At 44.2% G+C, this 13,235-nt stretch overlaps 1 protein-coding gene across 6 annotated transcripts in view; it reads right to left on the reverse strand.

Annotated features, from left to right (window-relative positions):
* LOC139160247 (zinc finger protein 420-like) overlaps window positions 1-13,235 on the reverse strand; it is a 71,930-nt gene that overhangs the window by 27,778 nt on the left and 30,917 nt on the right. For 5 of the 6 annotated variants that reach the window (XM_070737926.1, XM_070737930.1, XM_070737925.1 and 2 more), the window contains exons 6-7: window positions 12,075-12,713; window positions 5,885-7,198 (exon numbers count right to left, since the gene is read on the reverse strand). In XM_070737926.1, coding sequence (XP_070594027.1) covers window positions 6,300-7,198; window positions 12,075-12,713 — 1,538 coding nt within the window. In that variant the 3' untranslated portion in view covers window positions 5,885-6,299. Of the gene's footprint in view, window positions 1-5,884; window positions 7,199-12,074; window positions 12,714-13,235 lie in introns of those variants that run through there. The other variant, XM_070737931.1, reaches the window with a different exon arrangement.

The following is a 13,235-nucleotide window of genomic DNA, read 5'->3' on the forward strand; positions in this document are numbered from 1 at the left end:
TCTCCTGGGACGAAACTGGGCCGGAAAAGGCAAGGAGAAGCCTCTGTGGGGCCTCTCTAGGAATCTCCTGGGAGGAAACAGGGCTGGAAAAGGCGGGGACAAGCCTCCATGGGGCCTCTCTAGGAATCACCTGGGAGGAAACAGGACCGGAAAAGGCGGGGAGAAGCCTCCATGGGGCCTCTTTAGGAATCTCCTGGGAGGAAACAGGGCCTCCACCCTCCCTGTGGTTTCCCCAATCGCACACATTATTTGCTTTTACATTGATTCCTATGGGAAAAATTGCTTCTTCCTACAAACTTTTCTACTTAAGAACCTGGTCACGGAACGAATTAAGTTCGTAAGTAGAGGTACCACTATAGTTCAAAAATAACATTTTGTATTTGGGGAATAGACATTAGCCAAATGAGCTCCATTTTATCAAAAGCACAGAAGCTACTTTTCTTGGTGACCCTAAAGACAAAATACAAAAACAAAAGGAAAAGAGCCAGAATTTAGTTCTTTTTTTCCTTCTCCTTTCCTTGGAACAGACTTCTGAATCCGATTCATGAGACAGAAATAACTTCATTTAATGTCACAATTACATTAAAGTAGGATCTGCACTTCTATTAGGTACAGCAGAAAAAGAGACACATTTTCTCAGGCCAATGCTTGTGCTTGGCTTCTTGGTTGCAGTTTCAGAGTCCACACCCAAAAAGACAACAGTTAGGACAAGGACAATAGTTCAACATTTATTTTATTTATTTATTTATTTATTAAATTTGTTTGCCGCCCCTCTCCATAGACTCAGAGCGGCTCACAACACTAATAGAAAAAACAATGTGCAATACAAATCTAATAATTAAAAGTAAAACCCCATAATTTAAGAAAACATACACACAACATACCATACATAAACAGTATAGGCCTGGGGAAGTTATCTCAGTTCCCCCGTGCTTGATGGCAGAGGTGGGTTTTAAGGAGCTTACGAAAGGCCAGGAGGGTGGGGGCAGTTCTAATCTCAGGGGGGAACTGTTTCCAGAGGGTTGGGGCCACCACAGAGAAGGCTCTTCCCCTGGGCCCCGCCAAACGACATTGTTAGACGGGACCCGGAGAAGGCCAACTCTGTGGGACCTAATCAGTCGCTGGGATTCGTGCGGCAGATGGCGGTCCCAGAGATATTCTGGTCCGGTGCCATGAAGAGCTTTATAACATGATTTGAATGCAGTTTATATGTAATTAAAATCACATTAAATTAGTTATATATCATTATTTCCCCTTTCTGTTACGCCAACAGTTCGCAATATGCTGGCATGATTTGGAGGTGGGAAGCATATGCTACCGTGTTGCCCTAAAAATAAGACCCTGTCTTATATTTGTTTGAACCCTGAAATAAGCGCTCGGCCTTATTACCATGCGCTCAAAAGCCCAATTGGGCTTATTATCAGGGGATGTCTTATTTTGGGGGAAATGGTAGGTTTTTGGGAGCCCTAGTGCTTCTGGTAAGTTGAGGCTTGATGCCAAGATAAGTTACCTTTTGTTCTCCAAAGCTGGCAGCCAGTGCAAGTACACTGTTTGGAAGCTTCAGATCGTGCAGAATGCAGCGGCCAGAGCAATCATGGGCTTCCCTAAATATGCCCATGTCACACCAACACTCCGCAGTCTGCATTGGTTGCCGATCAGTTTCCGGTCACAATTCAAAGTGTTGGTTATGACCAGTTTTAATCATAGGTTTATAGGCACTGAAATTTAGGAATGAAATATTGCTGAAGAGTGATGTTTTAAGCCTAATGGGTGCTGAATAAAACCTTATTCTTCCTCTATAAAAAGCAGCAAAATCCAGGCTGAATAAGCAAGTTGCAGAATCCATGACCATGTGGATATACAACATGAAGAAAACCTATAGCTAACTTCCATATAAGGAAATATATGCCTTACTCTCATTTCTTTGCCAATCACCAGTAAACACACAATCCAGGAAAAGGCATAGAATGGAGCTTCCGTTAATTATCTATAGGGAAGTCATGAGAAGATTGCCTTATATGCAATGACCTATAAAGCCCTTTATGGCACCGGACCAGATTATCTCCGGGACCACCTTCTGCTGCACGAATCCCAGCAACCAGTTATGTCCCAGAGAGTTAGCCTTCTCTGGGTCCCGTCAACTAAACAATGTCGTTTGGCGGGGCCCAGGGGAAAAGCCTTCTCTGTGGCAGCCCCGGCCCTCTGGAACCAACTCCCCCCAGAGATTAGAATAGCCCCCACCCTCCTTGCCTTTCATAAGCTCCTTAAAACCCACCTCTGCCGTCAGGCATGGGGGAACTGAGATATTCTTTCCCCCTAGGCTTCTACAATTTATGCATGGTATGTTTGTATGTATGATTGGTTTTATAACAAGGGTTTTTAGCTGTTTTAGTATTGGATTGTTACATGTTGTTTTTACCATTGTTGTTAGCCGCCCCGAGTCTACGGAGAGGGGCGGCATACAAATCCAATAAATAAAATAAATAAATAAAATTTAAAGTGTAAGAACTTTCCCTTCAGGAAAACTAGCTATTCCTAGTTCCTCTGTCCATTCCCTGCTACCCTGGTTGCTGTTCAGAAGCGATGGAGATGTCTGATGATTCCACCAAATGGTTCTCTTCTGGGAATAATATTTGTTTGTGGCACTCCGTTCTTGGTCAAACTTACTCTGATTCGAAAGTCTCCAAAATTTGTTTAAATTGAGTGTATAGGTGTGTTTCTCAGGAATAACGCAATAAGTGTTGAAAAGGACCTCTGAGATCTTCTAGTCCAACCCCCTGCAGGCAGGAAAACTGAGGATGCCAAAAATCTGAGTGAAGGGCCTGGGAAAAATGTCAGAATAACACTTTATTTCATGAAAAGAAGGACCAGGGGAGACATGTCACACCAACACTCCACAGTCTGCATTGGTTGCCGATCGGTTTCCGGTCACAATTCAAAGTGTTGGTTATGACCTATAAAGCCCTTCATGGCATCGGACCAGAATATCTCCGGGGCCGCCTTCTGCCACACGAATCCCAGCGACCGGTTAGGTCCCACAGAGTTGGCCTTCTACGGGTCCCGTCGACTAAACAATGTAGTTTGGCAGGACCCAGGAGAAGAGCCTTCTCTGTGGTGGCCCCGACCCTCTGGAACCAGCTCCCCCCGGAGATCAGAACTGCCCCCACCCTCCTTGCCTTTTGTAAAGTTCTTAAGACCCATCTCTGCCATCAGGCATGGGGGAACTGAGACATCTCCCCCGGGCCTATACAGTTTATACATGGTATGTTTGTGTGTATGCTTGCTTTTAATAATGGGATTTTTAGTGTTTTTTAAATTATTAGATTTGTTCTTACATTGTCTTTGTTATTGTTGTGAGCTGCCCCGAGTCTATGGAGAGGGGCGGCATACAAATCTAATAAATAATAAATAATAATAATAATGATAGCAATGTTCCAATATCTCAGGGGTTGCCACAAAGAAGAAGGAATCAACCTATTCTCCAAAGCACCTGAGGGTAGGACAAGAAGCAATGGGTGGAAACTAAACAAGGAGAGAAGTAATTTAGAACTGTGGAGACATTTCCTGACAATTAGAACAATTAACCAGCGGAACAGTTTGCCTCCAGAAGTTGTGAATGCTCCAAGACTAGAAGTTTTTAAGAAGATGTTGCATAACCATCTGTCTGAAGTAAGGGTTTCCTGCCTAAGCAGGGGGTTGGACTAGAAGACCTCCATGGTCCCTTCCAACTTTGTTGTTGTTGTTATTGTTGTTGTTATTTAGAAGGGACTTTGGGGGAGGACCCTATACCATTTCAGAGAAATGGCTGTCCAGTCTTTTCTTAAAAACTTCCAGCGATCGAGCATCCAGATCATCTGGAGACTAAATAGTTCTACCAGTTAATTGTTCTGTCAGGAAGTTTCTCCTTTATTTACTTATTCATTTATTTATTTATTTATTTATTTATTCATTCATTCATTTCTTCATTTCTTCATTCATTCCTTCATTCTTATTTATTTATTTATTTATTTATTTATTTATTTATTTATTTATTTATTTATTTAATGACTTAATAGTTCTACCAGTTAATTGTTCTGTCAGGAAGTTTCTCCTTTATTTACTTATTCATTTATTTATTTATTTATTTATTTATTTATTCATTCATTTCTTCATTTCTTCATTCATTCCTTCATTCTTATTTATTTATTTATTTATTTATTTATTTATTTATTTATTTATTTATTTAATGACTTAATAGTTCTACCAGTTAATTGTTCTGTCAGGAAGTTTCTCCTTTATTTACTTATTCATTCATTTATTTATTTATTTATTTATTCATTCATTTCTTCATTTCTTCATTCATTCCTTCATTCTTATTTATTTATTTATTTATTTATTTATTTATTTATTTATTTATTTATTTAATGACTTAATAGTTCTACCAGTTAATTGTTCTGTCAGGAAGTTTCTCATTTATTTATTTATTCATTCATTTCTTCATTTCTTCATTCATTCCTTCATTCTTATTTATTTATTTATTTATTTATTTATTTATTTATTTATTTATTTATTTATTTATTTAATGACTTAATAGTTCTACCAGTTAATTGTTCTGTCAGGAAGTTTCTCATTTATTTATTCATTCATTCATATTTATTTATTTATTTATTAAATTTGTATGCCGCCCCTCTCCGCAAACTCGGGGTGGCTCACAACAGCAACAGAAAACAATATATAATACAAATTCAATAATTAGAAAGCTAAAAACCCATAATTTAAAAAACATGCACACAACATACCATACATAAACAGTATAGGCCTGGGGAAGTTATCTCAGTTCCCCCATGTCTGACGACAGAGGTGGGTTTTAAGGAGTTTACGAAAGGCAAGGAGGGTGGGGGCAGTTCTAATCTCAGGGGGGAGCTGGTTCCAGAGGGTCGGGGCCGCCACAGAGAAGGCTCTTCCCCTGGGACCCGCCAAACGACATTGTTTAGTCGATGGGACCTGGTGAAGTCCCACTCTGTGGGACCTTAGTTTTAGGTTGCTTCCCTCTTTGTTCAGTTTCTATCTATTGCTTCTTGTTTTGCCTTCTGCTTCTTTGGAAAATGCAGGCCCATCAAAAGCCTGTTTTGTGACCTGCCTATCATACTCTTGGGAAAAGCATGTGAGCCATTTCCTCCTTTCAGTGGTCCATGAAAGTACATCTACCGTGTTTCCCCGAAAGTAAGACAGTGTCTTACTTTCTTTTTATCCCCAAAAGCCCCACTATGTCTTACTTTCGGGGTATGTCTTATATTGTTAAAGGGGCACTGACAACTAAAAAACCTGTGTAAAATGTGTTTTTTTAGTGTATATGCATTTTACCTTCTGTGACGGGCGGGGGGGGAGGTTTCTTTGGAGTAGGGACGTGCCCGAGTAAATTTGCAGAGGCGGCAGTGACAAGTGCAGGGGACGGCGCGGTGACGTATGGAGAGGGGGACGGTGCGGACGTGGGCAGGAGGCGGCGCGCAGCTAGATGAGAGTGAGGCGGCAATACCCCCCGCGTTTCCCCGAAAGTAAGACATATGTCTTACTTTCGGGGTACGGCTTATATTAGCCGACCCCCCTGAAACCCCCGATACGTCTTACAATCGGGGGTGTCTTACTATTGGGGAAACAGGGTAGTAGATGTAGATAATAAAAGTCGAAAAAAGGCGAACAACATTTTTACAGAACTATAAATATTTTGAGTCCCGACGTGACACAGAGTGGCCAGGAGGGAAAAGGTTGGGTGAGATGGCCCTCAGCATTAGTGATGTTGAGTTGGCCACACCCACCCAGTCACATGATCACCCAGCCACACCCACCCAGCCACATGACCTCCTAGCCACACCTACCCACCAACATGGCCACCTAGCCACGCCCTCCAAGCCACGCCCACAGAACTGGTAGCAAAACAAATTGAATCCCAGCACTGATTCAAGGACAGTAAACACAAGCTTTTTTCTCCACTTCATCTATTCTCAATTTTCTGAATAGTTTGTGTGATGAAATCCTGTCGCTGAGAACAGGTCTTTCCCACACCCAAGCCAGTATTGCAAATGTCTGTTACTCTGCCCCAGCCGCTTAAAAGTTGAGAAAATTTCCTCTCCGAAATCAGCTCCCTTGAATCCATCTCTATGCAGAGAAAAAGCTCAAAACTGGCCATTAAAAGAGACAGCTGGGAGATATTTTGCCTCCTCCGATTCCCTAATACTGTATATAGAATCAGAAATTCACGTTGAACTTCCTCTTCGACTTCAGGGCTGACTGAAGCAGGAATTCACTTCCAGTAAGGAAATTCAGGGTTCACTCTTAATAGTTACTCCTGAATTTGGCAGGGGGCTGTTTCCCCCAGTGGTGTGACACTTCTTATGCTGGACGAACTGTTTGCCCCCGTGAAAACTTTTCCCACAGTCAGGACATATGAAAGACGTCTTTGCCATGTGGGTCTTCTGATGCGTAACCAAGTGTGAGCTCACACGAAAGGCTCGTCCACAGTCAGGACACTCGTACGGTTTCTCTCCCGTGTGAATTCTCCGGTGGATAATGAAATGGGCCCTTTGGCTGAAGCTTTTCCCGCATTCCAAGCACGTGTAGGGTTTCTCTCCCGTATGGATGCGCTGATGAATCACCAGGTTCATCTTCACGCTAAATTTCTTCCCACACTCCAGGCATTCGTACGGTTTCAACCCGGTGTGAACCCCTCGGTGTTTCGCCAAGTGGGCGTTCCGGCTGAAGCTTTTCCCGCAGTCGGGACACCGATAGGGCCTGTCGCCCCGATGACTCCTCTGGTGCCTTTTGAGCGCTGAGTTCTGAATGAAACTTTTCCCACAGTCCGCGCAGTGATAGGGTTTCTCTCCCGTATGGATCCGCTGGTGGTTGACCAGATGGGAGCTGTATCTGAAGTTCTTTCCGCAGACGGGACAGATTAGCGTCCGTTTGACCCTGGGAACGCCGGCTTTCCTCACTACAGCGTCCTTCTGAGACTTCAAACTTCCCATGCTAGACACAGGTTCTGCCTGGGCTTGATCCGGAGGGTTTCTCTTGGAAATGTTCCAGTCCAAAAGGCATTTTGCCAAAGAAGGACTCTGAGGACAATCTTGCTGGAACGTCGTATAAGTGTTGCTATGCAGTTCTAACTGCACATGATTTCCAAGCTCAGGGCCCGTTTTGTCCTTCCCATAGGCTGTTCTACTACCTTCAGGATAAACAGACAAAACACAACAAAAAACAAGTAAGGATAACGTCAGGCAGAACTGCAAATACAACAACAGCAGCTCATTCTCAGCAACAGAGAACACATTTCGTAGGCAGGCCTGGGTTTGGTTCAGGGGTGGGTTCCTACCAGTTGGGACCGGTTCTGTAGGACCGGTAGTACAGGGTGTCCAGGGGGGGAAGCATTGTGAAATTCCCTGATGTTTCCCTGATATTTCCTTGTAACTTGCGATCTAGTTAAGGCGCGGTCGTAGAGGACGTCATACCAAACGGCTAAGCCGTGGAGAAATATCGGTAAGTTGTTGCCACAGTTATGCTCATTTTTGCTTGACTCTGCCAGGCAGCGTGATCTGTTTGTTTTTTACATGATTTTCCCCTGACTTTTAAACATTTTAATACAGTTTGGTTCCCCCCCCCCGATTTATTCCATTTTTTTCACGAATTCCATGATAATTCCCTGATATTTCCCAAACCGCTGATTTCCCTGATAAATCCCTGATTTCCCTGTTTTCCAGGTTTGATGGACACCCTGCTAGTAACTTGGCAGCCTGGGTGGCTAAAACCGGCAGCGACCCAGGTCTGCCATGTCCCTGAACTGCTTCTTTCGGTGACGCCATCTTGTTTTTTGCTCCTGAGCATGCGCAGAAGTTTTTTAAAAAAATACTGCGCATGCGTGCGTACGAACAAAACGTGTCCCTGAGCGAATCGGCAGCAAAACAAACTGGAAAACATCCCCTGGTTCAATCTCAAGAAACAGGTGAAAAATGCAAATGTATGAATCCGTGAAGAGACGACACTAAGGGGGCAGATTATTATTTCCTTCCAATGCTCAGATATTGCTAATTCCACAAAGCGGAGGTGATTCATATAAGAAGTCTCACAAAACACCCCTTTTGGAAGTGGAGGAAAGATCTGGGATAGGAAATACAGTGGTACCTCATCATACGAACTTAATTGGTTCCAGGAGGAGGTTCGTAAGGTGAAAAGTTGGTAAGATGAAACAATGTTTCCCATAGGAATCAATGTAAAAGCAAAGAATGCATGCAAATCCTTCAGGAAAATCCCAAACTTTAGAAGGGAGGCGAACAGAGGGCAGGGAGGAGCAGCTAAAGGGGGCAGGTGGAAGAAGCAAGGCTAGGCTAAAGGGTGAGTGGGAAGGAAGAAAGGCAAGGGGGGCGCCCCTCCCTTTTCTTTCTTCAAAAGACACCGTTTCAGTGCCTTTGCAAGCATGCAAAATCTTTACTCCTCCAAGCTGCCCCTCCCTTTTCTTTCTTCAAAAGACACCGTTTCAGTGCCTTTGCAAGCATGCAAAATCTTTACTCCTCCAAGCTGCCCCTCCCTTTTCTTTCTTCAAAAGATACCGTTTCAGTGCCTTTGCAAGCATGCAAAATCTTTACTCCTCCAAGCTGCCCCTCCCTTTTCTTTCTTCAAAAGACACCGTTTCAGTGCCTTTGCAAGCATGCAAAATCTTTACTCCTCCAAGCTGCCCCTCCCTTTTCTTTCTTAAAAAGACACCGTTTCAGTGCCTTTGCAAGCATGCAAAATCTTTACTCCTCCAAGCTGCCCCTCCCTTTTCTTTCTTAAAAAGACACCGTTTCAGTGCCTTTGCAAGCATGCAAAATCCTTACTCCTCCAAGCTGCCCCTCCCTTTTCTTTCTTAAAAAGACACCGTTTCAGTGCCTTTGCAAGCATGCAAAATCTTTACTCCTCCAAGCTGCCCCTCCCTTTTCTTTCTTCAAAAAAGGGAAAAAAAGAAACCCCTTCATCCCAGCAGCAGCTGCTTGGGTTCGTAAGGTGAAAATAGTTCGGAAGAAGAGGCAAAAAAATCTTAAACACCGGGTTCGTATCTTGAAAAGTTCGTTAGAAGAGGCGTTCGTAAGATGAGGTACCACTGTACTTTATTTTTTTTTAAATTTTACCTCATTCCCAAATGAAGCCTTCATACATATAATGCTAAACCAAACTCCTACATCAAATGCTCAACAATGGCTGCCCTGAATTCAGTAAATATCCAATTTGGCAAAAACTATACTTAAGCCACCATAAGTTTTTTTTGCGGGCCTAGAAAGTAGGAGATGATGAGTTCTAGTCTCACCTTAGCCATGAAAGGCAGCTGGTTTTTTTGGGGGGGGGGCTGCACTGCCCTTAGACATTATTTATTTATTTATTTATTTATTATTTAGATTTGTATGCCGCCCCTCTCCGCGGACTTGGGGCGGCTCATTATCCACTATTGATGCAAGTATCTTGAAAATCTTTCATACAACCAAGAAGTCTATTTTATTTCTATTGTTTTGGTTACAGGGTTTAAATTTTTTTTTGACTCTGTAAGGTTTCTTATTTGTGATTTCTGTTTTCTGTTGGAATCTGATGTATACTGCTCAAAAAAAATAAAGGGAACACTTAAACAACACAATATAATTCCAAGTAAATCAAACTTCTGTGGAAATCAAACGGTCTACTTAGGAAGCAACACTGATTGACACTAAATTTCACATGTTGTCAGCACATTCAACTTTGTACAGAACAAAGCATTCAATGAGAATATTTCATTCATTCAGATCTGGGATGTGTTCTTTGGGGGTTCCCTTTATTTTTTTTGAGCAGTGTATATTGCTTGGAATCATAACCAGTGATGTGATTCAAGTAATTTAATAAGCATTTGTCTGAGGGGCATCTGGTTTGGTAAAAGGCCACTGCTATAGAAAAATACAGGTAGTCCTTGAGTTATAACCACAACTGAGCCCAACATTTATTTTGCTAAATGAAAAATTTGTTAAATGAAACTTATTGCAAATAATTTAACCCCCTAAATGGTGGTGGGGTTTTATTGGTGTTGGGCACTTTTTCTTTAAGTATTCTTTTTGTTTGTTGTAATAAAATTTAATAAAAATATATTTAATTTTTTTTAAAAAAAGTGAATTTCATCCCATTTTATGATCTTTCTTGCCACATCTTGTTATGCGAATCATTGCATTGGTTAAGTTAGTAACATGGTTGGATCTGGCTTCCCCGTTGACTTTGCTTGTCAGAAAGGTCGCGGAAGCTGATCACATGACCTCCGGCGATTGCAAACCGTCATGAATATGTCTCAGTTGCCAGACCATCTGAATTTTGATCATGTGACCATGGGGATGATGCAAAGTGTGATAAATGGTCATCAGCCGCTTTTTTTCAGTGCCGTTGAAAATTTGAACAGACACTAAATGAACTTTTGTAAATCAGGGGCTACTTGTACAGGAATCACAGAATAATGGAGTTAGAAAGGATCTTGGAGGTCTTCTAATCCAAGCCCCTGCTCAAGCAGGAGACCCTATACCGGTGATGGGAATCCAATGGCACGGATGCCACAGGTAGCACGTGAAGCTACATCGGAGGGCAGGCGAGGTGTCTTCCTATGTCAGCTCCAGCTGATTTTCGGCTTTGGGGAAGGCCGTTTCGCCCTCTGGATGCTTCCTTGAAGCCCCAGAGTGCAAAAAAAACCACCCAAAGGGCAAACTGAAAGTTTGGTAAAACGGACTTCCGGTTTGCCCATTATGCTGTTTTTTGCACTCCAGAGGGTTCAGGGAAGCTTCCTGAAGCTCTGGGTGTGCAGAAAATTGCACAACGTGCAAACTGAAAGTTTGGTAAAACGGACTTCCGGTTTGCCCATTATGCTGTTTTTTGCCCTCTGGGGCTCCAGGAATCTTCCCTGAAGGCTCTAGAGTGCGAAAAACAGCACAAAGGGCAAACAGGAAGTCTGTCCTTCCAAATTTCGGTTTGCCCGTTTTTTCACTGTCCCAGGCTTCAATGAGGCCTGTGTGTATATGCGTGAAGATGGCAGGGAATTGTGCGCATGCGCAGGGGAAGAAGGAAATGGGTGTTGCACGTGTGCTAACACATGCACGCACACTCTTTTGGCACATGAACCAAAAAAGCTTCCCCATCGCTGCCCCTATACCAGTGATGACGAACCTTTTCTTCCTCGGGTGCTGAAAGAGCATGGGCACGAGATATCGCGCTGGTTTATGGAATTCACTTCCAGAGGAGGTCATGACAGCTGTCAGCCTGGATAGCTTCAAGGCAGGATTAGACAGATTCATGGATGCCAAGTGTATCGGTCCAAGTACCACCTCTATGTTGGTTGAGGCAGGCAGGATTCCCTTGGGTACCATTTGTCGGGGGTCAGGGGAAAGGGAGGGTTTTGCCTTCTCTTTCTGCTCCAGATCCCCGTGGACAATTGGTGGGCCATTGAGTGACACAGAATGCTGGACTCGATGGGCTTTGGCCTGATTCAGCAGGGCTCTTCTTATGTTCTTATATTCTTATGCGCATGCCTGAGTGTCCACACCTGTAATTCAATGCCTGGGGAGGGCGAAAACAGTTTTCCCTGCCCCTCAGAGGCCCTCTGTAGGCTGGAAACGGCCTCTTTCCCAACTTCTGGTGGGCCCAATAGGCTCGTGTTTCACCCTCCCTAGGCTCAATGGCTCCCTTGGAGCTGGGGGAGGGTAAAAACGCCCTCCCCCATCCTCCCGGAGGATCTCTGGAAGTCAAAAATGCCCTCCAGAGCCTCTACGTGAGCCAAAAATCAGCTGGACGGCACACACATGCATGTTGGAGCTGAGCTAGGGCAACACCTCACGTGTCAGCAGATATGGCTCCGCGTGCCACCCGTGGCACCCGTGCCATAGGTTTGCCATCACTGCCCTCTACCATTTTAGACAAATGCCTGTCCACTGCCTTCTTTAACATATCCAATGAACCCACAACATCTGAAGGCAAGCCGGTTCCACAACTGGAACAACCAACCAGCGGGAACGGTCGGCCTTCGGAAGTTGCCTTCCGAAGGGCGACGCTCTCAGGGAGGCTGTTTCACCAACCTTCCAGGCCTTTGTGGATTTTCCGGTGCGTAATAAGGTTGGAGCTTTGGTTGAAACCTTTCCCGCAATCGGGACACATGTAACACTTCTCTCCCGTGTGGATCCGCCGGTGCCGAATCAGAGCGGACTGGTAGATAAAGCTCTTCCCGCAATCCAGGCAGGTGTAGGCCCTCTCTCCGGTGTGGATCCTCTGGTGTTGGGTGAGGGCCGAGCTCTGGCTGAACCTTTTGCCGCAACTGAGGCAGGCGTAGGGCTTCTCCCCGGTGTGGATCCGCTGGTGTTGCGTGAGAGCCGAGCTCTGGTTAAAGCATTTCCCGCACTGCTGGCATTGATACGGTTTTTCTCCCGTGTGGATTCTGAGGTGAGCGGTGAGTGCCGATTTGTGACAGAAAGTCTTCCCACATTTGGGGCAAGAATCCTTTCTTTCCCCCACCTCAGATGGAGGCCCTTCCGCAGCCTGGGAGCTTTCTCTTAAGGGAACAAGTGCGTCGAAGCTTCCCTGTACGATCTGCTTCTCCTCCTGGAGTTCTTCTCTGAGGTAATGAAGGTCGGAGTTCAGGGAGTCCCTCGCTTGTAAATGACCCACCGGTCCTCCAGATGGTGCTGTGGCGATGGGGCTTCTCAGTTGAGACATATCTCCTGCAAAGAAAGTTTTGGGGACTTTTAGACCGTGTGCGAAGCCCAACAGGGCCGGCTTTATGGATCGAAAGCACTCCTACCCCATTTCCCTATTCGGCACACTCGCAAACCAAACAGCAGCCCCAAAAGCCAGATGTTTTCCCACTGCTACAAGAGACTGTCAGCCAAAAAGAATCTCTTGCATAAATCAAGGCGGGACTTCGACGGCTCAGCATGGCTCCAAACCCACCACAGGAAACATAGAAACGTAGAAGATTGATGGCAGAAATAGACCTCATGGTCCATCTATTCTGCCCTTATACTATTTCCTGTATTTTATCTTAGGATGGATATGTGTTTATCCCAGGCATGTTTAAATTCAGTTACTGTGGATTTATCTACCACGTCTGCTGGAAGTTTGCTCCAAGCATCTACTACTCTTTCAGTCAAATAATATTTTCTCACGTGGCTTCTGATCTTTCCCCCAACTAACCTCAGATTGTGTCCCCTTGTTCTTGTGTTCACTTTCCTATTAAAAACACT

The sequence above is a fragment of the Erythrolamprus reginae genome, chromosome 2 (genome assembly GCF_031021105.1).
Source record: "Erythrolamprus reginae isolate rEryReg1 chromosome 2, rEryReg1.hap1, whole genome shotgun sequence".
NCBI classification, from domain to species: domain Eukaryota; kingdom Metazoa; phylum Chordata; class Lepidosauria; order Squamata; family Dipsadidae; genus Erythrolamprus; species Erythrolamprus reginae.